We start from the raw sequence: 26038 nt of genomic DNA on the forward strand, positions 1-26038 counted from the left end.
CGCTGAAATCTAGCAGTGGATTGCTTATGTTTTTTAAACAAAGCTGTTCTTCAAACCGATTCAAACAGCGAAATATTTTAACTTTCCGCTTTCGAAGTCCATTTTTTTCGAATGGGAATTCCTAATTCTTCCGGCCTTCTTTCGCTGCGAAGTGCGAACCCGTACCATCCAATGCAGCCCATATGTCTGGGGAACTAAGAAATCAGAACGGTTAGCTACTAGATGGCTGTAAATACCAGTCGTCCCGCTGTCCATAAATTGTGACTGCACTCTGCTCGACATCCATCCGGATCCTTACGACCTTGTATTGCTGCAAAGTCGCAAGCGTCGGCATACTGCTAAGAATGAAAATCGTCACCTGGAACATCAACGGTATTCGGGCCACATCCGGAAGTCTGAAGGCCCTACTGGATAGTCTCGACGCCGACATTATCTGCCTGCAAGAGACGAAGATCACTCGGGAAATGCAAACAGCCAGTACGGCGCTGGTGGACGGCTACAACGCGTACTTCTCCTACTCGCGGAAACGAGCCGGATATTCCGGTGTTGTCAACTACTGTCGGGATCGTGTGCGACCCGTTGCCGCGGAAGAGGGCCTTTCGGGGTATCTTGCCACAGCCAACGGACGGCAGCCTGCGGCGGATACGGTGGGCTGTTATGGAAATTTGACGGACTTCCCTGACGGAGAACTGAAGGATCTGGACGGGGAGGGCCGCACTGTCATCACAGAACATCAGTTCCGGGACAAGGAGGGACGGTTGCAGACTGTGTGTGTTATTAATGTTTATTGTCCGCATATCGACAAGGAACGTGATGACAGGAAAGCCTATAAGGCAAATTTTTTTGCGTGTCTGCAAAAGCGCGCTGAAGCTTTGCTGACAGCAGGAAAGTAAGTATTTTCTTTCTGCCATTGTGCTGCCTTAAGTTTGATAAGGTAGGTAAATGAAAATGTTTTATGAAAATTTATCGTACATTTTGATGTTGTAACTGGGCTTTTCACATTTAATCAGTATTTTTCATTTAATCAGTATTTGCAAGTATACGTAGTACTCGGTAGAACTAAAAATTTTGTTGTTTAGTCTTTAGACAGTCAACACCTAATTATTTCGGAGCTGGTTTGTATTCACCAGGGCAATTTCGGTTTTGTCTGCATGATTTAAATTAGTTGTGTTTAGTTAAACGGTGATTTACTTTTTTTTTATTGCTTAGGCATGTGATTATTGTTGGGGATCTCAACACTTCGCATCGACCAATAGACACGTGCGATTCTTGGACCGAAAATCCCTACCGCCTTTGGATGAACGATTTTCTTTTGGACCACTCAATCGTTCTTCCAGCTTCTGCCCCATCGTCCGAAGATGGCGTTCCCCTGACTTGCGAAAATGATAAAAGTGACACACTCAGTCAGCCACCGGTTTCCAGCGCAAAATTCACCGATGCCTTCCGGTATTTTCAGCCAACAACGAAATGCGCGTACACCTGTTGGTCAACTTCCACTGGGGCTCGGCATAACAACTATGGTTGCCGGTTGGATTATATTATCGCTGATAATGATCTGATAAAGACTGCATTTGTTGCTTGTGAAATACGAGCGGAAATTCAAGGATCTGATCACTGCCCTGTACGCGCTACCCTGGGTGTGGAATGTATCGCCGCGGAAAAGTGTCCATCATTGTGTACGAAATACATGCCAGAATTTCAAGGGAAACAGCAAACTCTTCATGCTTTTTTTCGAAGCCAGACAGTTACGCAGGAAGCCGAGCCGTCTGTAAAGAAGCTGAAATTGACGGAAACTGTTATCACCACGAACAAACTCGTGAAATCTGCCTCGTTAAATGTCACGAAGAGTAAAGGACAGATGTCTTTGACGAATTTTTTCGGAAAGAGGACCGATGTGATTAACGCTGTAGTCGCCACAAACCCCGTTGAAGCATCTGTTAAAGCAGAATCGCCTGCGTCGCCGGACGTTGTTTGCCTTGATACATGTAGTTCACAGTCATCCGGTGCCAGTGTCGTATCGGATACGACAGATAGTGATAGTGATGCGGCTAGGATTCAATGGCAAAAATTGCTCAAAGGTCCACGACCGCCTCCGACTTGTCACTGTGGTCAGGCTTGCATCATGAAGAAAGTGAATAAAAAAGGTCCCAACAAGGGTAAGCAGTTTTATCTGTGCTCAAAGCCGCCGGGTGTGCCTGGTGATCCTAATGCTCGATGTAATTTCTTTAGATGGATTTAATGCTTTGTGTGATATACTTGTTTGTAGTTTTAAAAATGATCTGTTGCTACCTGTTCATTGATATGCACCTTGCATAATGATCTAGAATTTTGTGTAATTGTGTTCAGTATTAGTTGTGCAAACTACAAAAATTCGAAGCACGGATGAAATGACTCGCATCATGTACGTAAGTGATACTGTCAAAGATCGATGTTATTGTGACAGTGAAGGTTGACCGCGAATCATCACAGTGGACATTGAAAATTATTGGTCTCCAAAGGAAAGCAAAGGACGAAACTGTTATCAGTTGCAGGAAATTATCATTACATCCTGATTTTTAAAGTTTGTTTATTTTTCATGATTGAAAGTTGGGATTATCGATTTAACAAGCGCTGGGCCGCGTAATCTATGGACGAAGTGAAGCTAAATCCACAAAAGCAGTGGCAGTTTTATCCAGTCCAAATTCAGCTGACTGTGGAATGGTTTTCAGTGAGCATGCTCCATCTCTGCGAAACACAGATGCATTGCATTTCGCCACAATTTGGCACAATTTTTTGCATGTCTCTTTGTCGTCCACAACCAGCCAAGCAATTTGCCGTCCAACATAGATGTCTGTAGATGGCTTGATTGTCAGATGCTTGGTGGTTGTAGCGGCTAGAACGGAAGTGGATACGGGTAGGTACGAGCACTGAGCATCCTTGCTGACCAGTGTACAGACTTTGCTGGTTGTGTCAAAGTTAACAAAGTGACACGAAATTGTTCGGGAACAAGCTTGTGCGCATTCCATTGGTGATGGTAAAGGGCGTTGTGTGTTGGTTTCTCGTGAGGAACATGATGACTGCCATCCGTGCACTTCAACGGTACTGCCTATATATAATCAAAAGAAAAATTGTCAGTTGTTACAGAGCGGGATATTAAAGATCCTAGGACCATAATAATGCGAGTCTGACCTTTAGCTGCGTTCAGTTATTTTACCTGTAAGTTGGCCTTTAAGTTCCATGATGCAGGTCGAAAGCAGAACAGCAGTTATTAACATGTTCAGTGATGGCTGCTGCAACATCTTTGCCACCAAAACATTAATTATGTAATTTAATAATGAAATGTATATGTATAAGAAATCACTCCGAAACTTTTGTGATAGGATGCGTAGCTGCGGCTAAAGACAGCGGGATGAGCTAAACGCTGAGTTAGAAGAAATCAACTGGTTTGAAAAGCAACAATGAACAATGTACGACACCGCGGAGAATTTTGTAGCATTTACGAAGATTTTTAAAGGAGTATTACCATAGATCAACTAGGTATATATACTTATATTTATTTACTTATAATTCTACGCATGAAGTCTGCATTTTTGCACACCCGACCAACGGATAAACATCGTTCCGCACACGCTCGAGTTTCACGGTTCACATGGACCTACCATTATGATTTTTAGCTCGTGCATAAATACAACAGTTTTATACAGTGATACTGTGATATTATAGTTCTAGTATGTTTTAAAAAAAACTTTTATTTTTTGTGAAACGCTAGTTTAGTTGCGTTAGTATTCTTTAGATTCGAAATTGTACAAATAAATAAAATTAAATAAACAACGATTTTGGGTGTTTTTCCAGTTTTTAAAATTCATTCACTTTCACTAGTGTAAATCTGCGAAGGCGTAACGTTATTTGTCAAATATAAATAGTTAAATAAGTAAAAAAAATTGATACGCGCTGCAGTCGCCAACTTTGGCAGAACACTCGATCATCGGGCTAAAATAAATGTATAATATCGATATACAGTATCCGTATATATACAAGTACTGAATATAGATATGTTATCATATGTATGTGTTACACAATTTAATGGAAACTTACAAGTTAGTGGCGAGCATAATCGGTGAATGTACCTGAGATAGATAATTATGTAAATTATGCACTATATAAATACTAGTTATAAGTGATAATATATTAGTACGTGAAATAAAAATTAATTTAGCTTAGAATAAGTTTAACTATGAGGTATAAAATTATACCGTTACGTTTGACCTTCAGTGCATGTTGCTGGTTTCAGACATATTTCCTTTTTAACATACAAAGTAATTCGATGCAGACTGTGTACGAGTAGTATTATGTACAGTGCAAGCAAGCTGTTCGGGAGAATAATCATAAATGCTCAAAAATCGAGTATTGCTAAACATAAAATTTGTTCATAAATATATATACGAATATTAATAGTACCGTAATGAACTGCGTTCGTTCATGATTGTGCGTACGAGAATCTGCAATCACAGCGATTTTCATGGTAGCACAATATATTGGCATATGAGGCTTTGAGCTAGAAATTCCATTGTTGGTTATTTTTCTTCGAGATTTTACCAGATGGTAAATTTGCAAAGATTAAACTCTGCAATTATAAAACAATCAAAACTATTGCAAATTGCTGATTAATAGTAAATTATGCTTTTGGAGTAGATTTATGTGGGTTAATCCTGAACTAATGTGTACATTCCATAGCAGGTATTAATTAAGCCATGTGCATTTCTGATAATTCACGGCAAGGAGTATCGTATGAACAATGTTACATATGGCTACACTTTAACAGTCGTAAAACGGCTACCTCGTTCATCGAGGCGTTTTTTCTGACATCTTTCAGAAATGGAAGCATAAGAAGTTGTATAAATAATCAGCCACCAGAAAACATTTATTGGAAGTAAAAGCGAAAGTTACCGATTGGGGCCGTTTATTTATTATTTTCTGGCTGTGCAGTAAACTGGTCACGCATTTGTAGATTTATTGAATTTAATAATTTTCTGCAGTTTGATAAAGGGCTAAAAGGTCGAGTATGAGTAGAATGAATTTTCCTGCAATAACAGCATTCTTGATTGCATGGGTGTTACAAGGTACTGTGGCTGACGGGAAATACGGCAATTATCAAACGTACGGCAGTCCTGGACTTTTTTATTACGGGAATGGCCCGCCCATGTACAGTTCACCACCGGCATATTACGGATCATATTATTCCGGAAATGGGTACGGCGATCCCTATAAATATCCTTCCTCGTACAGTGATTATTATGGCTACCCGGCTTATCAGCCGAGTTATGCGGATGATTATGCCTACGCGCCGCCTGCGTATGATTATCCATCCACCTATGATTCGCCCAAAAAATCTGCTTATTATCCCCTTCCCATAACTTATTCATCACCATCCTACACATCATACGATTCTTACCAGCCGGCGTACGATTACAAGAAACCGGATTATCGCCCTCAATATTACGATGAGAAATACCAAAAACCCACTTATGATTACAACTATGCTCCGCCGGCGTATGAGTACAAGAAACCGTCTTATGACTATTATTCGCCACCGTATGAAGTGTATCAGAGTCCACCGTACTATCAGTACTACGATGCAAAAAAGAAGCCCTACGCCAGTTACTCGTCGAGTTCATACGAATACAGTGGATACCATCCAGACGAGTATGCGCGCACTCCGGACAAATATCCAAAGGAAAGCTACAGTAGTTATGACACCTCGTACAGTAAACCTTACGAACGCCGGCAGCATGGATCATCCTATTATGGAACTGGACCATCCTATCGCAGTCTGGAGGATTCTGCGGACTCCGATAACAGATCGACCAAAACTCAGACTAAGACCAAATAGGGCAAAATACAAAATTGTAACTTAAGCGCCAGCGATTGAAACGGTATAATTACTTAACTTGTGTATCACAATACGTACATATAGCAAATTTCATGTAAACCGTATCCTTTTTCTGTGCGTCGATTTAACACCTGCTTCATTTTAATTATGTATATAAATTTGCTTACACAAATGGGTCCTTGAAAGAATAAACAAAATCTGCAACAATAAATAAACTTTGGAATAACAACATCTCATATGCACATGTATGTCACAAAGGTCAACCATATTATAAAAATTACGATGCCACGTATGCCACGGACATATCAGTCATTCCCAGACGTTTTGTCGGCCCAGAGATTCCTTTCAGCGTACACGCCTGTGGTCCATGTCCGCCGGCAGAAACCTGGGCTACTTTGCACTTGGGCTGAATGTTGCACAACCCTGTGCAGTCGTCTGTCGATACGCCCAGGGCGCCATCCAGGATAATGTCACCTTTATTGTTGGTCAGGGCTTTTGTATCAATGTTGCCCATTCTCGGTGTGAATTTCTTCTTCTCTACACCCAGCAGCATATTTTCCTCCGACCGTCTCTGGAAGATACAGTCGAAATTGGCGGGCACTAAACCGCATTGGACTTCTTTGGAATTATACGAGGCGAACAAACAAGCGTGGTCCGCTTTGCATTTTGCCAAACAATCCTCCTCCGTTGAACTGGCTTCGTAAGCAATTTCCTGATTGCAGATGGCTTGCCAAAATATCATTTTTACGGTCTTGCCGCCTGTAGTACACAATGCACGAACTTCATTCTAACACCTTTACTACAGGTGTATAGTATAACGGTCGAGGTGACGGATAATATATAGCTGCAACTTGCCACCAGAAAGCACTCTTAAGAAATTTAAAATGTACAGCAGATACTAAATCTGTTATCTCAAGATGCATCCGCTGCTGCAGACCTTCCACAATAATATTGTTGTTATGACACACTGATATATTGCGGATAGCACTAGTGCAACATTTCACAAACAATGCCATGTCCTTGAACATAATTCCTTGAATACTAAGAACAAGATATTTCTCGATCCAGATTTTTCTTCAGTTATGTTACAAAACTAACCTGCGGCAGGCTTTGGATTGGGCGCAGCATATCCCAAGTTTGCGACTGCAAGAAATGCTCAAATCTGAAGTGTGCAGGTCTTAAAGCCGATAAAGCTATTGCAATTTTTGTACCCGACAAATATAGTCGTCGCGTAAATCCATTTGTTATTTTAAATGTCTTTATGTTCGTCATCGGTTTGAATATAGCGCTACGTACCTGCTCCCAAAAGCGCTAATAAAGAGACGGAATAAAGCATTGTCGGGCAGATTTCTATAGTTGTGAAAACAAATTTTCGCTAGATTTTGCACAGAAAATGCGCAATTGATCGAATGAAATCTTTATCACGTTGGCGACAACAAGGATGCCGCATCTGCGTAAAACATCTGTTTATGATCTTATGCCTAGAGGAAATCTATATAAAGGTTGTTAACTTGGCTCTGTGTACGCGGTACATTTCTGAATTTGTGTACGAGTATACAGCGTTTTTGCTTCACAGTAAACACTTCCTTAATCCTCTTTCTTATAAGATGTAATTCTGCGGAAAACCGGAATTTTAATCGGCGAAATGCAACGTAGCATCGTGAATCACGCCTTCCATCGTGCATTTTTGTATTTCCTGTTCGGCATGCATACGACGGCCGGTAGTCGATTCATATGCACATAAAATATGAAGAACAATCACCGACGTGCCGCATTGTGCGACGAAATTTACAGCGCTTGCTTACAATTTGGATAAAAACCTGCACAATAAAATAGGTGACAAAAACGTCAAATGGTTGTATGTAGCATGCTGCATTAAGGAAAAATTTTCTTACTATTTGTTGCATATGTTCGCTTCTAAACTGCAGCACTGTTTTGCAAGGTGTAGTTCTATTTAATGGTTGTCCTAAAGAAGCAGTGTTTTATTCAAGTGTTTATTTAATTGTTTCGCTATTGCTTTACGCATGTGAAATATTAGATGCGTACGTTTTCTGCACTTCCTACGAGTAAGCTTTTATTTCGGTACAGAACTATGCTCACATCAGTAGCTACATTCACGAAACACTTTCTGCATATCCAGTCACTGCAATGCAATCAGTTCTGATCGTCGACAAGTTTTTTCCGATTGTGGCATAATTATAAAATCGTTATCATATTAAGATTACAAAAATAACATAAATTACCCTATTGTAATTGTAATTAACACTATTGTAAAACGTCGTTGTCATTAACGAGGCGTTACCACAACATCGAAGGGATCAGGATACATCACTACGGCGTCGTTCATCTTAAGCGACGGTAAACCCTGGCCTTTAGGTACAGAGAAGATGAAATTCTGCATCAAATTGGCAAACACCAGAAATACTTCCTTGCGTGCCAACTGCTCACCAATGCAGGATCGTCGTCCAGCCGAAAAGGGTATAAAGTAATCCGGAGCATGCAGTTTCCCATTAACTACAAACCGTTCGGGTTTGAATGTTTCTGGCTCTTCCCACAAATCCGGGTCGTGGTGAATGGAGTGCAAATGCAATACAACACGAGTGTCTAAACCAAAAATACGTGTTCCTGACATTAGTCAAATGTCAAACAGATAGTGAACAATTAAAATTTAATTGGTAACTACTCTACAGTCTGTATATGACGGAGATATAAATTTGGATTTAAACTATACTTCTACAATTACTGCGAAGTGATACTTTGGTAATGATAGCAAGAGTAAAAGAATAACAATTTAGCGCTCCATGTTTTTCAAGCAGGTTTTAATTAATTATGGTTACTAATAACACCGGAAAAAGATCCCGTAACCGAAAAAGAACTGACCTTTTGGTATCGTGTAGCGTCCGATAGCGGCGTCTTCTGTGCTCATATGCGGCACAGCAAACGGGATGACGGTGTACATTCGTAGCGTTTCCCATATGACTGCTTCGACATAAGCCAATGCTTCGCGATCTTGCAGAGTTATTTGTGCGCCACGGCTGGTAGAACGATCCAAAGTCTCATGGATTTTATCTTGTACCTCTGGATGATGCAGAAGCATGGCTATGGTCCTAACACAATTTGAAAATCTTCCACATTTCTCTTTGATTCGATTAATTAGCATTATTCATTAATCATTACTCAAAGTACCATTGCAATGTCGTTGCTGTTGTCTCGAATCCGCCGCCAAAAAGATCCAGCAAAGACGACTCCAGCTTTTCCGCCGTGAATGCCTGCCCCGATGGGCTACCGGGTTTCTGAGCGTGGTCCAGCCATGCGTCAATGAAATCCCGGTGTACATCCGGTACCCGTGTGTCTTCGTGTTCGCGGACAACCTTTTTCAGAAAGTTGACACTGGAGCGGAAGCTCTCAATAAATTTCTTGACTTTGCCGAGCGGTAGATAATTTAATATGGGAAAAGAAGAGCGCCGTGCAGCCACCAGGACCAATTTGATTCCTTCGGTCATCGCTTCGCTAACCACACGGAATTCCGGATCACCATACTGGAACGATTTTCCCAGTAAAATGGCAGAGATTACATTAGCTGCGGCGTTGGTGATTGGTAGGCGCGGGTTAAAGGGCGCGCCGTTGGTGTTCCGGAAATGGTCAATCAGGGTGTCGGCTTCCTGGAGGATGATGTTCTCCATGTCAGCCTTACCGAAACCGAAACTGCGCAAGGTCAGCAGCGTGAAGCGCCGCACTTCTCGATCGTCAGTATCCACACCACCGGCGATAATGCCTGGTAAATACATTCGAAAGTCGAAATTAATATTGTACAGCATGTGGCTATTATATCGTTTATACAACAGATTCTCCACTTGATAGATTAATTAAATGCACTAGGGAAGTATTTATCGTGTCAATATCGTTTGAGACTTGCCGGGTTGCAGATCGCCAAATCGTACTTCCGGCGGTCGTCCAGCAAACTCCCAGGCTTTGTCGATCACGGCTTCCCGAAACAATCGATATGACGTTATCACAACACTGTATCTGTAATCATAGAACCTGCAGTTTTATAAGTGATAATTTCCACTCTATAATCATGGATAATCTACCGACTGTCGAGTACTCCTATAAGTAATGGTATTAAACATAACTAAAATCCATTACTCCCTCCCGGGGCGCCCTGGGGGAGGGGGAACGCATGCGACAAGCTTTATTAAATTAAACAAATTTCGCTTTTTTATAGAAAGAGTACTAGTTAGAGTATTTTTATAGAACGAGTTATAGAAAGCGTAGCATACCGGATCAAAAGCTGTGCACGTTTGTTTGTCTACCAAGAGTTAGTGACGTGAACTTTCGCGCGAAGCCAAAGACAATTGTTAGTGCGGAAATTTATATTAGAAACAGTAAACCATTTTAACTGTTAACCGTGACCATATTACTGTATTTTAAACTAGCGAAATCCGATGCTATGTAATATCAAAGAAAAATTAATTGTAAGAAAAAGTGGGGTTTCGCGCGAACCGCGAAACCGACGTACTTCTTTCCTGTGAGATTTGCTAGAATTCTATGAAAAATAGTAATTTTATTATGAATTTTTGTTTTTATTTTGTTTTGAAAAATAAAAGACAAGTTTGTTTTGATTCAATTTCGTGACCGGATTTTGTACAGTTAAACAAGTACGCACTTTACGTCGTTCACTAATTATCACTATTGTACACAAAATGTACACAATTATTTCAATAGCGTGATAACAATATCAACATCTAATTACGCTTAAACGAAACAACATTCTCTACGGTACCGATTACTGAAGCAGCATTACCACGTTGAATTGCTTGTTAGAGAGATGTTCCGTAGTCTAGCTGTGTCAGTTCAGCTTGACTACGATCAAACTCTTTCACCTGCGCTAGGCAAGCATGAGGCATCTTTCAATACTTAATCCCAGACAGCGCACTATGCAAGTGCATTGTCTTATCAGACTGTCTGCATTATATGGCAACACAGTATACATGATACTAAATCTTGCTGGTAAGTGGTAACTAACTGATACTAAGTTCAATTTGCAGCACCATTGCATCTTGCAGTAGGAAACTTGTTTGTTTTTTGATAAATTTTGCTTTACTGCCTTTAGCCGAGAACACCATTTTCCACGTATTGCAATCGGGACTATAATTATATCGACATTCGATCAGTTTCGATGGCAGTTTCTGGTGCCTGTATTTTTTTAAATTGTAATACATAATTATTATATGGAATCGGTTAATAATGTTCGCCGCTGTTTTGATGGGAAGCAGTGGAGGATTAAGTAGTGCAGCGTATTTTTGAGTTAGAAATCTTTCCATGTGTTTCGTTTTAATGTAAATTGTAAAAAATAAACTTGTTGGTGCAGGCCGAATTATAGAATATGACATTGTAGTTTTAAACAGTACAGTAACTATAGATACTAGAAGTATACAAGTAGAAATACTTGTACAGTATTAGTGGGTTAGCGTTTACCAGCTGTAAAACTGGGCAACTCATAAAATTCGGAAATTTTGCCCATGGAGTTGGTAAGCGGATAGGTGTTATTTCATTTATAAGAACGCGCGATATATGCTAGGTCCAAAAATGAGCACGGGGCGGGATTATCACACATACACGTAAGGCCCTTACATGTATGCATTTTGGCACCGCCCTCATACAAACATAGTTACATCTAATGTGCGCGGCAGCGAATCACTGCGTTTTGGGTTCGGCCGTGACGTCACTTATCTAGATGGATCCTTATTTGTGTAGCATACAAGCTGCCAACGCACTCCCCATATTATGTGGTCACAAAATATCTATAGATACAGATAGCCATGGCACACTGTTGCTTTCAGTATAGAAAGCCATGTATGATGTACGTAATGTCTCTATTACCCCATTCCAGCTCTGCGAAATGGAGTTGCACAGCATTTTTGTATACAGATGGTTTCAAGTTAATCAGCTACGTTTGAGAGAAATCTCACTGTCTGCTATATATGCAATTGCACTACGCTTTTGTAAGTGAGTTACTACTTTGGACTATTTCGACAATGCGGCGAAATGCCTTATCTGGGCTCCCTTTGGAGTACAGGCCCATATCGGATTCTGCGCACCCCTGTAGTTAAAACGGCTACGAAACTGCAAGTACTAATGTAACCGCGCACAAGGTTGGTTGCGCACACTTCCCGCAGTACTGACAGTATGGGTAACCGCCTTCGTGCGCGGTTGCATTAGTACTTGCGGTTTTGTAAGTAACTGTTTTAATTAGAAGAGAGCCCAGATAAGGCATTAATTTTGTCGAAGTACCCGTTGTAGAAGAACACGACTGCACAAACTGTGGAAGCCGGGTAGCCAACGGCCACCACGGTTTGTCCTGCTCCAGCATTAAGGGCACATAGGGCAGATGGTCGCGACAATAAGTTATGTTAAACCTTTAGTTTGCGCCGAGCACGAAGCACGAGGTGCTGCAATTAAGCCTTCGTCAAGAGTATAAAATTTGTCTGACGCCACGAAGAGCGTAGGCCACGCTTTTCCAATTCGACAAGCCCAATACCATTCCCAATGGTAATGGCGCTCGCGCTCGGGCAATAATGTGGTTCGCAACCACCGCTAGTAAGTATTATGCATACAGTCATATTATTACATACATGCTTCTGCATTCTTGGTCAGCTGGCTGGAGTACGTACGATTAAGTACAGTACTAGTACTTACTGTACTGTATGACGTTGCGGGTATACAGTAACAAAGTATACTTACTAATAAGGCCTCGTCCCGAATCTGTAGCGAAGCTAGCTACGAGCCTACGGTACAGGACACCAGCGCCCCAGAATGATACGGTATGTCGGTTCTCGCTTCGCGTACTTGGTTATCAATGCAAAGATTCGGGACGGGGATATGCTGCGTATCCGAATGCGTCCCGTTTTCACAACTCTCAGATACGGTATCCCGCGAACCGTATCTCAGAACCCGTACCAACCCCGCGTCTCCTATCAACCAAAAATTTTGCGCACGGTTTTTACGCACACCCTAAAATACAAAGAAAAATGATACGGTACGCGAAGCCACCTCCAGAGGTGGCTTTCCCTGGTATCTTTTTGTTGATGAGTATTTTTTATTATTGTCATTGTGTGATCATTTCTTTTCGTGGATTATTTAGGTTTAAAACCCAAATAAATACACAAAATTAAAACCAGAAATGTGACCAGCTCAAAACAATAAAAAAAAATTTTCCACTCACTCCAGCTCGTCAATAGTAGTATAAGTATACTTAGTAAGTTAGTATACGTATAAGTACATAGCAGTTAGTGCAGTACGTACCATTTCGTAGTATTTACTACTTACCCATCGCGCAATGAACTTACAAAGGCTGCCAAAGGCAACCCCAGAAACTCTGAACTGATTCGCAATGCTTCGGCGCACTACAACGCTAGAGCGAGGAAGTCGTGATTCGAGGGAGGGAATCCAAAGTGGTTTTATGCAGGGGCGTCACAGGTCTGGCAAAATGGGGGTGTCAAATTTTGACAGGGGGGCAAACTCAATATGAAAAATCAAAAAACTTGACAGGGGGCAACTGGCTTCCAGAACCTCTAAAAAATTGACGGGGGGCAACCGGTTTCGAAAAACAGGGGGAGTCAAACTCCGAAAATTTGCCGGTTGACACCCCCCCCCCTTTGACGCCCCTGGTTTTATGTGGTAACAGATAATACACCCTCATCTCACTAGCTGTTTCAGTCATCTACTGCAGCACGGTGTTGTAGGCTCAACTTGTAGCCACTACACTACAATTAACTGCAAAGATGATCACCGCTGGTCAAAATCCTAGCTTTCGCTTCCAAGTCGGCACTGCGAAAATTAAAATAGTGGTAAAACGATTCCAGATCGAGCATTTGATAATTTTTATTTTGTTCTGTTTTACCAAATAAGGCTGCTCTGATAAAAAAATGTTCAAAAATTAATATGTTTTGTTTGCCATAATAGCTAGCTCGAAGGACTTCGCCTAACGTATGACAACAGATGGCCCCCCCGAGATTTTCTGTGTTCAAGTGCCTGCTGTCCAGACGGCAGTGCCAGATATGGTAGCCAAATGTGCGGGCCATGCTGAATAAGTCAATCGCCGTTTAATCCTAAGTTCAGTTTTTATTTATGCGTTAAGCAATGGCGGGATGGAATCGTTGTGACCGCCTCCTTCAGTGGTACAAACTACAGAGACAGCGTTCTAGCATGGCGTGATAAGTTGACAACATAGTGAGAAAAGTAAAATCCAAAAAATATTCATTCATTCGGTCCTAATCGGGCCATTATTGAACAAAGAAAGGGGAGAAAAGGGGTAAAAAATAGTTTATAAGAAATTAAGCTAGGCTTTATTCTAGTCCTCACAAATTTGTAAGAGTAAGTACAGGGGCAACAGACGTATAAACTTAAAATTCAGCACCGTAAAGTATGGTAAGTATAAGAGGGGATATCACTCAAATCAGTAGCGCAACTAGATAATCCCTGTACTTGCTGCCGTTACCCGGCTGAAGTATGACGTTACGGTAATTCATATGGCTAAATCTGGCGCGGCACATAAGCACACGTATAGCCACAACGTTAAAGTCCAGCTGGCTGAAGGCAGCAAGTACAGTACATGGGTTATTTGGTGAGCTACTGACATCCCCTCGTACATAGTACTGTACTAGTAAGTGAAGGAAAGAATAGGGTACCCTAGGATATCATAGTATACACTATACAGTAGTAGCACAGCCCATTAATACTACAATGATTTGGCGGTGGTAGGCTGGTAGTAGTGTTGTAAGTAGTAGTGTAAATGGAAATTAATAATCATTATGTAATTACGTAATGTACTTAATCACCTGTTTTTCCTAATTTCCAGAAAGAGTTACATTCAAGTTACATTTCTTACATTTACATTACATTCAAGTTAAGTAAGAGTTACATTTCAAGAAAGAGTGACATTTAACCTTATGTGGTTGTGCGAGTACGAACAAAGTTAAAACAACAAAGTTAATAATGAACGTCCAAGGGAGCGTTAAGTAATACGGTACGGTATTACCTAGCGCTCGCCAGTCGAACTTACTGGACGCCAATTTGAAGTGTAAAAATTCCCCCAAACTTTTTTCCGGCGTTCATTAAATTATTTTGTCGATTTTCCCCCATCATCTGAAACATGTTGCCGATTATCGGTTTCCCTGGCGGACCGGGAGGCAACCGTGAGCGCTCCCGGCGGTCTTGGTAAATGAATTTCGCTATCCATACAACCACCACGGTAGCCGCCAAGCCAAATATCCACAGAGCCATTTCTCTTTAAACAAATTACGAAATTAGATAGGATGACGTAACGTTGGTCATGCTGCATGCACTGTCTACGACTGAATGGTGGTACCAGTTTTGGGAGCTGCACAAATACAGTCCTTTCGCTTTCTGCTGACAAATGAGTTCGCAAATACGTGGTGGGCTAGAATCCCTGTTTGATAGGGTGTTTAAACAAAACCTCAACAAACACAACTCGCGAAGCCAGATATCGAACAAAAATTCGCAGCAGCGAAGCACCGACGAATTATGCTTGTGCTTGATATGCATATCAGATGAAACTTTGGTACAAGTAGCGGACAATGCGCACGTATGATATATCAAAACATAATCAAATGCCATAATTATGAATTTATGATACACCACCACCAAATCCAAGGACGGCGCATCCTACAATGCTTGATGAAAACGGTTAAAATTTACAAATGATCGGTTTATCAGTTAAAAGAACTGGAAAGTGCATTAATTATTCGAAATTTTTTCAAGTATGTACTCAAGCACAGTCAACCTAAGCTGTCAAAGTGAAAAAAAATACAGAAACGAATTTACCATTCGTGAACGGCTAACTTTATAGCGAACAAATAACATAACTTTATCTATCAACAAAGCTATCAACGAAAGGAAGCAAAAGTGCGCGATAAAGCCGATACATACATTGTAATGACTATTCTCAGATCGATCATGTTGCACCATTAGAATAATTATAAGTTACGCAGCTCATAAAAACGCACAAGAGAGTAAAAAGCACAGTACAAAGATTGACAGCATATGCAGTTTTAGTATTAATAGCTTCGTCCGAACAGGGTGTAGTACTTGGCGAAACGTTTACATTGGGGCAAAATACAAGGAACTTTATCGTCAGCCTTGATATCCTTGGGCTGTTTGAAGGGAATACACAGGCTCTTAGCCCCCATGGCGGGAGCACCGGCTTCCACAACGTGATCCCTAAACGAAAATATTTCGAGTTCAAGACCTTAATTTATCTGTCTGCTTCAACTACTGAGTTAATATTAGGAATTCTAAAATTCTATCGATGCAGGTTAGATTAGCCGACACAATGAATTCCAAGTTAATTCAACTTACCGGGCGCTATCCTTTTTGATAACGTCTTCGCATTCGGGTTCACCGCAGAATGGCGCCATCAAAATCATTTTCTGGTCTAACTTGTCACAGAATTCTTTCCAGTTCTCCACAATACCCAACCGTTCGTCTCTTACCTTCCTCGCTCTATAAAAAACAAAATGCAGCTTTAGTCCAGTAACCAATATAAACTTCGGACTAACAGTACGAAAATAAGTCAAATGCGACAAACTCTAATAGCAACACATTAAATGCGACAAACCCTAGTAGCAACAGAACTGGCCGCAAGACCAGTAATCAGAATTACTTGCCGTTCAAATAAATTGTTATGAATATTATCCAGCAAAGTCTTCAGGGCCGTCTCAGCATCCGCTTCGATAATGGTAACCTTTTCTCCGTTATCACGCCGCACGGCAATAAAATGGCCCTTAGCCATATCTTTCGGACCCACTTCCATCCGCACTGGAACTCCTTTCAGTTCCCAGTGGTTGAACTTCCATCCAGCTGAGTAGTTATCGCGTAAATCCGTGCTTGCACGGATACCGCTGGCCACCAGTCTTTCCTTGTACGCCGTACATTTATCCATTAATGCCTTTTTCTCTTCTTCTTTCAAATTCACGGAAATACCACAGGGCACAACAATAACCTATAAAAGTGCACCACGTAAAGTTAGTAGCAAACAAAATTATTAATTTCCGTAAGCTTAAACGGAAGTCAATTCTCGCTACACAAACGCGAAAAAAACCAAGACATAACTAACCTGGATGGCAGCGACTCGAGGAGGTAAAACCAGTCCCATGTTGTCCCCGTGCACCATCGCCATAACACCGATCGAACGCGTGGTCAAGCCCCATGAATTCTGATAAGCGAACTTCTGATTCCCAGTTTCCGGGTCTTCAAAAACTATTTCGAACATTTTGGAAAAGTTTTGTCCTAGATGATGGGATGTAGCTGCCTGTTATAACAAACAATCCCATAAGAATGACCATCTAAAAGAGTGAATTAATTTCACAAAGACGATATTCAATTCCCTCAGCCGAACAGCATTACTTATTGTTAAATGAATATATAATGTTGAATTAATGTTTAACATTTAATGATGGATTAATAAATATCACATTGCCCAATTAAACAGTTGGATGGCTTAAGTTACAAGCAGAGGCGTATATCACGGATTTTTCGATTCTCAAAATCGAGCCCAAGCGCGGCTCAGTTAACGTAGAAAATACGGTGATTGGTTATTTTATCGCGAAATAAAAAATTTCAAACCTGAATAGCTCGACCATTTGCATCGATGTAAGCCTCAATTGTCGTGGTCACATCTCCACCAGGAAATTTTTCTTTCTCAGTTTTCCGACCTTTAATAACTGGAACCGCCAGCAAATCCTCGTAGACATTAGCGTACAAATCCAGGATTTTATACACTTCTTGCATGGCTTCTTCTGGATTCGTGAACGCCGTGTGACCTTCTTGCCACAAAAATTCTCGTGTGCGTAAAAATGGCTGTGCATGCTTGAATTCCCAACGCTGAAGCCATACAAATTAAATCAGAACCACGAACATAATATACGAAATCCAAAAATTATTAACCACTTATACGGAACCCAGACAACGTTTCAAAAAACCTACTCACCACAACGTTGCACCACTGGTTGATTTTAATAGGCAAGTCCCGGTACGACTGAACCCATTTGGCAAACGTCGGATACATGACGGTTTCGCTCGTTGGTCGAATAGCAATCGGTTCCGAAAGATCCGTATCCCCCGATCGGGTAACCCAAGCGACCTCGGGGGAAAAGTCAGCAATGTGGCTTTTTTCCTTTTCCAAAGCGTTCTGCGAGACAAACATGGGAAAGTAACAATTTTCCACCCCCAGTTTCTTGATTTCCGTATCGAACCACTTCTGAATCTGTTCCCAAATGGAGTACGACCATGGACGCAAAATATAGCACCCACTAATGTCGTAATATTCAATCATTTCGGCTTTAGTAATCACTTGAGAGTACCACTGCCCCAAGTCCTCTTCTTTCTTCACTTCTAAACCAAGTCGGGTCTTCTTTCCCTCTCCACCTTTATCTTTGTCACCGCCATCGCCGGCACCTTTACCTTTATCACCAGGAGCACCTTTATCGTCTTTCTTTTTATCACCGGAAGGTTTCCCTTCCTTTCCCGCGCCGCCCTTTTCCTTTTTTTCTTTCTTCTGACCCGAATCTCCTTTCGCTACATCCCCGTCATCTTTTGCTTCCTTATCCTTGCCCTTCTTCTTCTCCCCGGCTTTTCCGCTATCCTTACCATCGCTTTCAGCTGTTTTTTTCTCTTGCTTAGGCTGTTTGCTCTTTGGTTTTTCTCTCGACTGAGTCTCTGAAAAAATCATGCCAAAATAGATCTATTTTGGGTTACAGTAAATTAATCCCTTCGCCTATATTAACTATAAAGTTAAAAATAACAGCTGCTAAAAGAAAAATGGAGATAAAGACTGTAACTACCTGGCACACCATTCGCTTCGGCCCCAGTAGCAGCGGTTTCCTTTCCATCGGGAACAAAAATCAGCACAACCGGCTTATTACCAGCTGCAGGACTGTCACAAACGTAAAATCCGCGTCGTTGCAGCTGAATAATATCACCTTTCTTGATAGTTTGGAGTTCAGGATCACCCAACATGACAATTTCTTTCTTGTTATCCGTATTTATAAACTTCTGAAAATCTTCATCTTTCCCCAGATTACCCTTACTGATTAGGTAATCGTACTGCATACAAATGGTGGGAACGAGTTTGTCATTTTGTGGTAGCCACGTCAGCTTCGTAGTTTTCTTGTAATCTTTGTTGTCCAAATCCAAATCAGCTTCCACGCTTTCGATCATACCTGACGCATTGCGAGTAATTTTGGAGATTTTCAAATTTCCCCAATTAACAAAAGTGACGATTTCGCCTTCTTTGATGGTTTCGGCATCTGCTCGGTCGATAAGGATCCTGTTCGAATAGTAGACTGTTTTCTGCCCTACTTCAGCGTTCTTTGGATGCTTGGCGATCTGGGCAGTTTCTTCCTTTGCTCCGTTTACGGTCACTATGACATGATCGTCTTTCAAAACGGAGACATAACGCGGAGCGATGGGATCAATAACTTTCTTGTTAAAGGCCCACAATTTATCCCAGTCCATCATTACAACACTGCGCGACGAACCCTGTGAATTCGAACGTAAATTTAAGATATCAAAACGATCTACAAATTGCATAGCAATTAGAAAAAAAATTTTCCTTTTGTTTTGTACAAATAAAAATGCTGTAAAACAACATATACTTATTATCTGAAGCAAACAAAAATTTAAAGAAAAGACATGACTGTTATGCTCCTTGTAACGCAAATTTTTACTATGACCAGCAACACCACGTGCAAACGAAAAAAGTAAAACGCTTAATTTGTTCGAATATGTTTACAGCAGTGTCACCACAACATTCAAGAACTATAATTTAAAATTAATTTTTGCAGTACCTGAGCAGCAATGAAATTTTTTAACCCTTCAACCGTCATGCCGTGGCGCAAAATTCCGCGAACTGTCGGAAAGCGTGGATCATCCCTAAAAAGTAAGTTTTTTTAAAAAAACAACTGTTAAAATCGATAATCATTCAAGACAACCAAGCTGTTTTCCTTACCATCCATCTACTAATCCACTTTCAACAAACCAACGTAACTTCCTCTTGGACAACACCGTGTACATTAAATTCAATCGACTGTAGGAATAAATATGGGGCTTCCGCAGATTAAGCTTATCCAGTATCCAAAAATACTGCTCATCGCGATCGAGATATTCGGTAGTGCGAAGTGCATGTGTCACACCCTCAATGCTGTCGACGATGGGACAAGCAAAATCGTAGGTGGGATAACATCTACAAACACACGTAACCGGAAAACAATAACGACCTTCGGCCAGTGACTTCGACAATCTGCAAGAACTGCCTTACTTATACTTATTCCCGGTACGTGGATGATGCTGTGGTTTGCAGCGATATATCGTGGCATCACGCATACAACCGTTGTCCGAATTCATATCCATCTTTGCTCGAACACAACATTTCTGGCCAATTTCGGAACCTTGTTTCATTTCGTTCCACAGCTGCAGATTCTTCTCCACACCTGGAACCAAGTCTTACATCATCTATTATAGACTGGAATATCAGATTTTGGCTATATTAATTTTCGATTGTATAACAGATCGTAGAACAGTTCACCAGTCAGAACTCTGACTCTGTACAGCTCAGTGTACAAAAAGAAACGGTCCAAATGTCAAAAAGAATACAATAATTATTATAAACCACGAATACCTGCGTTACGAATTATTAATTACCTACCCAGTAAATCCTGAACAAGAAAATTATGATACCTTGAAAAAATTTATCACCGAATAGCACAAACAAAACAAAACGCGTCTGATCACCCAGAGTCAGTACTGGACTGTCTCGTTCGAGAAATACTATTATTTTCGTATTTTGATTTTTGAGTGGTCGATCTACCAAACAAAACATCTTTTTTCGTAGAGATGCATTCTACTATTAAAACTTCAAAATTTCGTTACATTTTCCGGACAGTGACTGTCTGATTGATGCCCTTACTGTTATTGCGGCACTTCGATTCCTTTCTTTCTTCGCGCTCCTGTTTCATCTTTTCCGGCTCAGTATCGTCCACGTAAGCATTCCCGTCTTTGATCATTTGCTCACAGTAAACTAACAACTTATCGAAACTATCCGATGTATACGTCAGTTTATCGTACTTCACTTCCAGCATTTGCAAATCTTCCAAAACGATTTTCTCGAAATCCTCTTTCTCCTTCTCCGGATTCGTATCATCGAAGCGCATAATCAAGGTGCCCTGAAAGGCATCGCGGTAGTACTGATTCAGCAGTGCGGCCTTGGCATGACCGACATGGAGGAAGCCGCTGGCTTCGGGAGGAAAACGGACAATGACTTTGCCTACTTCCGCCCCGGGCAAGTCCACAAAGCGGCCCACATCTTTGGTGCCACGTTTTCCATCTGCACCGACATTTTCGTTGTCGGTCTTTTCGGTTTTCTTCTCCTTCTTCCCGTGCTCTTTCTTATGAGCGCCGTTCTGCGCTGGAGATGCCACTTCTACAGCGTCCGGCATTGTCGTTGAATTCAGATAAATTGTTGTGAAGTAAAACCTTGTGATGTACGGGAAAGGTCCGGTGAAATGTCTCAAGGCTCTTCGACAAATTTATCACTGTCAGTTCCTGGCGCGTGGGAAGTCTGCGCACTTGGATCAATTAAAATAGCCGAATAAATCCTCTGACTGCAGAAATGGCTTGGTTGGTGAGTTGATCCCAGTGGTCCAACTACAACAATCTAATTGAAAAGTTTTTGAAAAGTTAAAAGTCACAATTTTTTATTAGTTTCTCAGTTGGCAGATGAACGTCACTCATCTGCATGATGAAATTTTTGGCACAATTTGCAAGGCAAAAATTCTTATCGTTAATACGTCGGCAAAACCGAAAATCGGTCAGTTTCCGATCGGGCTTGTGTTATTGTTTAACGGCTTCGGTGCTGAATGCCAGTGCGAAGAGTGCAGTTTTGCGAATCGGCGCGACCGGAAACGCTGCGCAGCTTATTATAATTAATATTAGTCCGTTAAAATCCGTTTATAATAATTTTGTTTTTATTATTTCATTTGTAGAATTTAGAATTCTAAACAGCAGTGAGTCTTTAAAAACCTTACATTGAGGTTTCTTACTGGATTTTGTGAATATTTTATGAATTATCAGCGTATGTTTTCGTGCGAACTGGGAATTTTCATACAAGCAGGCGGACACAGGAAGTCTTATGCCGTAAGGTTGTTGATGTTGCGGCAGCGAGCAAAACTGCAGAGTGCAAAAAGTGTTGGAAGAATGAAGATTCAGACTGCTACGGAATTTAGCAGTTAGCAGCCAGTTTGACATCGTAGTTTTGCTTCACTTTTTCTCCCGGCAGACTTATTTTTTGTGCCTTTTTTCCTGAAGCCTGACGAAAACAATAACTGTTGGTCGTGGTTCCATTCTTCACAATGACGGAATATCGCGGGGGTATTGTTGAGGCTGGGAGAGCCATGCAGCTGATCAAGAAACGCGAGAAGGAGAAGGAAGAAGTGGAGCTGAGGAAGCGTAAACTGGCAGAGGAAACGAAGATTGCCAATATTGATAATAAATTCTCAGCGCATTATGATGCCGTGGAACAGCAGCTTAAAAGCAGTACTATTGGCCTTGTTACTCTGGATGAAATGAAGGCCAAACAAACGGACGTAGTAGCCCAACGAGAGCGGGAACTCGCACAAAAGCAAAGGGCTGAGAAAGAAGCACAACAGGCTGAAGAACGCAGGCTGGAGGATTTGAAAAGGGCTCAACGGGATACTTCTAAGTTGTCTTTTACCCTTGCCGAAGATGAGGATGAGGAAGAGGAGCCTACATGTAAGTATTCCTGTAGAGCATATGAAAATGTAATTATGTAGTCGGTACTAGTAGTGCATATGAAAATGTATACTTTAAAAATACTTAAAGTACTTTCAGTGTATAAATTACGTATAATGGTACTGTACTCGTGTACTGCATTAGATGCATACTCGAGTAGGGCATATGTGCTGCGTTTATTTTTTCCGGTTTTCTTTCCTTTCTAATCTTTGCTTCCGCATCTGCATGTTGTCGTTGGAGTCAGATTTAACACGAAAACGATAGCGGTTTAATTATACGAGTTAATTAATGGCAGTATAAGTCGTACTATTTGTACATCTTTTTGTTGGCTTCTTTTCTGTTCTGTATTCAGTTAATTTATAACTTTAACTTACACGATAGATGATTTATTTTTGCGCGTGTGTTGTTTTAGTATTTATCGAAACAAAAAAGCGACGGATAGGGATGGATCCCTCTGTGGACACGAGCTTTCTACCGGATCGCGATAAGGAAGACGAAGAGAAGCGGCTCCGAGAGCAGCTCCGTATAGAATGGGTTGCCAAACAAGAAATCCTTAAACATGAACCAATGGAAGTTGTTTTCAGCTACTGGGATGGTGCCGGTCATCGAAGATCCGTAACTGTCCGAAAGGGCAATACTATTCAGCAGTTTTTGCAGAAATGCCTCGATATGCTCAGGAGGGAATTTAATGAATTACGGATAGCGACCGTGGATCAGCTGATGTATGTAAAGGAAGATATGATTATTCCGCAGCATCATTCCTTTTACGACCTGATTGTAACCAGAGCTAAAGGAAAGAGTGGGCCCTTGTTCGAATTTGACGTCCATGACGATGTCCGGTTACTGCATGATGCGACGGTAGAGAAAAACGAATCTCATGCGGGGAAGGTTGTACTGAGGAGCTGGTACGAGAGAAATAAACACATATTTCCGGCTAGCCGATGGGAACCGTACGATCCTGGGAAACGGTACGACAATGTCAAAAACAAGTCGGATAATTAGCATTCTGAATGTTGCGAAGTTGGCAATGGAAGATTGTTTTTTAAACTTGAAGAATTTTATTTGTATGTATTGCCTAACTGCGGGAATCGCCATTTGTCACGGTAGTGAAGTGGCGGAGTGTACAGCAAAGGATCATTAACAGTTACCATACTAATTTGTAATAATAAATATGAATCAAAATATTTGTATGTAATAGCTCAGTATAAAAATGGGAATTTAGTTAAATGTGGCGAGCAGCTGACCACTTGGATATACGGGAGAGCTATCTGTATCTGAGTACAAAAGTCAAAATTCACTACGTCTATCAGGAGTCCATATGCATGCTTGTTATTACATATTAAATTGTTAATTACAATCAAGTACTTACTATAGAGCAGTGATGTCCCGTTTTTTTCACGGGCTCGGTAAATCACGGGAATTTCCCGCACCCCGCACCCGCTTTTGCTCGGAAAGCGGTGCGGGAGACTTTCTGCTCGGATCGGGTGCGGTCGGGATTAAAGCTTGATAAGTACGCCCGCCCGCTGCTCGGAAAAACTCGGGATTTATTTGAATGATGAAAAATTAAATTATTTGCAAATTAGAAATTATAAAATTATCGTGTAAGCAAGCCACCGTAGCATGTAGCAGTAACTTCCACTGCTCCGCATTCCAGTAGCTGTTGTAATCCCATTGCCGCTGGCTGGCGGCCTGCAGACTGCAATACACTTTCAGTACCGTAACTTTCACACTTCCAGTATCGCGCTTTGTCTCGTGCCTTGGCATTGGAATTAACGAAAATTCAATTTTACTGCCACCTGTTTTTAACTTTTTGGCCAGAGACTGTAGACTGTAAAGTGGAGATCAAACGTGTTATCGGGAGTTTAGAGTTAGTTAATTTTAACTCCCAAGATTTCAATGGATCTGAAGATTGTTCTTTTATTGCTCTAAAGCAAGGCTGGGTTGAAAAGGCCACGTTTGAAAAGCAAAGCTCTAAAGCAAGGCCACGTTTGAAAATTCTTGCCAAACAAGCTTTATGCGCTCCAGCAACGACCGCTGACGTCGAACGGATGTTTAGTGTTGCGGGAATTTTGCTCAGTAACAGGAGATTAAAAACTTCGGATCAGCATTTCAAGAGATTACTGTTTTGTAGTATTAATAAACGGCGGTTAGATGGTGATTTAAATGTCAGTGGTAAGAGAAAGTTGAATAGTTGACGGTGATAATAAATTGTACGGCGACACTAAGGTTTCAAGCTAAGGGTGAAATTTCTTAAAAGTAAGATTTACGATGCAGGTTGAAAAAATAGTAATTTTCCAAACGTATGGCATACTTGAAACATTTTAACAAAAAAGGCTGTAACAATAACATTGTTAAAAAATTATTTTATTGAAAATCGGGAGTCGGAGCGTGGTGCGGGACTGTCCGAGCGCTCGGGTGCGGGAGCGGGTGCGGAAAAGTTTTTGATCGGGAAAGTGCGGTCGGGACATGAAAAATTGTAAACGGGACATCACTGCTATAGAGCAACTTAACATCTACAATGTAGGACTAAATGGTCGCATAGCCCCATACCCAGCATTCTGTACGCAAGCGGTGCAGTGCACTTGTACGAAATGGATATTTTGAACTCAGTCGTACAGTGCACTGCGCTGCATTCGTACTGAATGTGGAGATGTTGGGTATGCGACCATTTTGTCCTAAGCTGTACCTATAGTAAGTTCTTGCTACAATGTACAGTAATTTATCGTTAGTAAGAATGTATGATTGTATGTTATTTAAAGAGCAACTTAACATCTGAAGTCTATGCGTATGTTTAGGCAGATTACAGATTACTTACCGTTAATGTCGCGACAGCTCATCCAACGAAATTTAATACACAAGAATCTTTTTGCAACAGAAGAGCCAGTGACACCATCATTTTGTATTTTTCGTGCGCTGCATTTCGAAAATCAGAAAGTCTGTATCAACAAATATAACATACTCGTAAAAACAATAAACAAACCAAAGACTAAACAGTCTGCAAATACTACGAAAAAACCATCCCGATTCACTAGATCGACCATTAAAGGCCCACATCAACTCAAGTTTCAATCGCATTATCAAAGAAGTAAGCGCATTTTCTGCAGCATGCCTAATCCAGTGAGAGAAATTATGTTTCGTAAAAGAGGGAGATCCATACGCAATGACCGGCTATCCAGTGGCAGGGACACTACCTTCTGGGCCTTCACCGCCAGGAACGAGCATGACAATGTTACTTCCATTCAGCAGAATCCTTTCCAACTTAGTCACCCTTCGACCGTCAGAAGTATTCTCATATTCTTTGACATCTTCCAGTACCATGTTGACATAGTCGTCAAATCCCAA

At 41.1% G+C, this 26038-nt stretch overlaps 7 protein-coding genes across 7 annotated transcripts; 3 read left to right on the plus strand and 4 right to left on the minus strand.

The window, feature by feature from the left end:
• Positions 1–34: 34 nt before the first annotated feature.
• On the plus strand, positions 35–2401 carry LOC129601752 (DNA-(apurinic or apyrimidinic site) endonuclease 2-like). Its single transcript, XM_055500629.1, has 2 exons — positions 35–889; positions 1210–2401. Exons 1-2 carry the CDS (start codon positions 345–347, stop codon positions 2237–2239), a joined length of 1575 nt encoding a protein of 524 aa, XP_055356604.1. The 5' UTR covers positions 35–344; the 3' UTR covers positions 2240–2401.
• On the minus strand, positions 2201–3588 carry LOC129601762 (uncharacterized). Its single transcript, XM_055500641.1, has 2 exons — positions 3194–3588; positions 2201–3085 (listed from the first exon to the last, which is right to left on the minus strand). The coding sequence occupies exons 1-2, from the start codon at positions 3276–3278 to the stop codon at positions 2625–2627; spliced, it is 546 nt and encodes a 181-aa protein (XP_055356616.1). The 5' UTR covers positions 3279–3588; the 3' UTR covers positions 2201–2624.
• Positions 3589–4831: 1243 nt separating this feature from the next.
• On the plus strand, positions 4832–6485 carry LOC129602624 (uncharacterized). Its single transcript, XM_055501697.1, has one exon. The coding sequence runs from the start codon at positions 5042–5044 to the stop codon at positions 5867–5869; it is 828 nt and encodes a 275-aa protein (XP_055357672.1). The 5' UTR covers positions 4832–5041; the 3' UTR covers positions 5870–6485.
• LOC129602625 (uncharacterized) lies at positions 5993–7408 on the minus strand. Its single transcript, XM_055501698.1, has 3 exons — positions 7166–7408; positions 6968–7012; positions 5993–6628 (listed from the first exon to the last, which is right to left on the minus strand). The coding sequence occupies exons 1-3, from the start codon at positions 7203–7205 to the stop codon at positions 6147–6149; spliced, it is 567 nt and encodes a 188-aa protein (XP_055357673.1). The 5' UTR covers positions 7206–7408; the 3' UTR covers positions 5993–6146.
• A 518-nt stretch (positions 7409–7926) lies between these two features.
• Positions 7927–15399, minus strand: LOC129602689 (cytochrome P450 2J6-like). The gene is made up of 6 exons (XM_055501794.1): positions 15240–15399; positions 14934–15158; positions 9786–9895; positions 9056–9644; positions 8750–8976; positions 7927–8473 (listed from the first exon to the last, which is right to left on the minus strand). The coding sequence occupies exons 2-6, from the start codon at positions 15152–15154 to the stop codon at positions 8157–8159; spliced, it is 1464 nt and encodes a 487-aa protein (XP_055357769.1). The 5' UTR covers positions 15155–15158; positions 15240–15399; the 3' UTR covers positions 7927–8156.
• Positions 15400–15744: 345 nt separating this feature from the next.
• On the minus strand, positions 15745–21715 carry LOC129602688 (bifunctional glutamate/proline--tRNA ligase-like). The gene is made up of 11 exons (XM_055501792.1): positions 20856–21715; positions 20208–20379; positions 19899–20132; positions 19738–19822; positions 18733–19429; positions 17880–18607; positions 17516–17773; positions 17007–17201; positions 16558–16892; positions 16250–16393; positions 15745–16111 (listed from the first exon to the last, which is right to left on the minus strand). The coding sequence occupies exons 1-11, from the start codon at positions 21382–21384 to the stop codon at positions 15949–15951; spliced, it is 3540 nt and encodes a 1179-aa protein (XP_055357767.1). The 5' UTR covers positions 21385–21715; the 3' UTR covers positions 15745–15948.
• A 153-nt stretch (positions 21716–21868) lies between these two features.
• Positions 21869–23920, plus strand: LOC129602690 (protein FAM50A-like). Its single transcript, XM_055501795.1, has 2 exons — positions 21869–22696; positions 23109–23920. The coding sequence occupies exons 1-2, from the start codon at positions 22297–22299 to the stop codon at positions 23696–23698; spliced, it is 990 nt and encodes a 329-aa protein (XP_055357770.1). The 5' UTR covers positions 21869–22296; the 3' UTR covers positions 23699–23920.
• The last annotated feature ends 2118 nt before the right edge of the window (positions 23921–26038 follow it).

This window comes from Paramacrobiotus metropolitanus, unplaced genomic scaffold (genome assembly GCF_019649055.1).
Source record: "Paramacrobiotus metropolitanus isolate TYO unplaced genomic scaffold, Prichtersi_v1.0 Parri_scaffold0000004, whole genome shotgun sequence".
Classification (NCBI taxonomy): domain Eukaryota; kingdom Metazoa; phylum Tardigrada; class Eutardigrada; order Parachela; family Macrobiotidae; genus Paramacrobiotus; species Paramacrobiotus metropolitanus.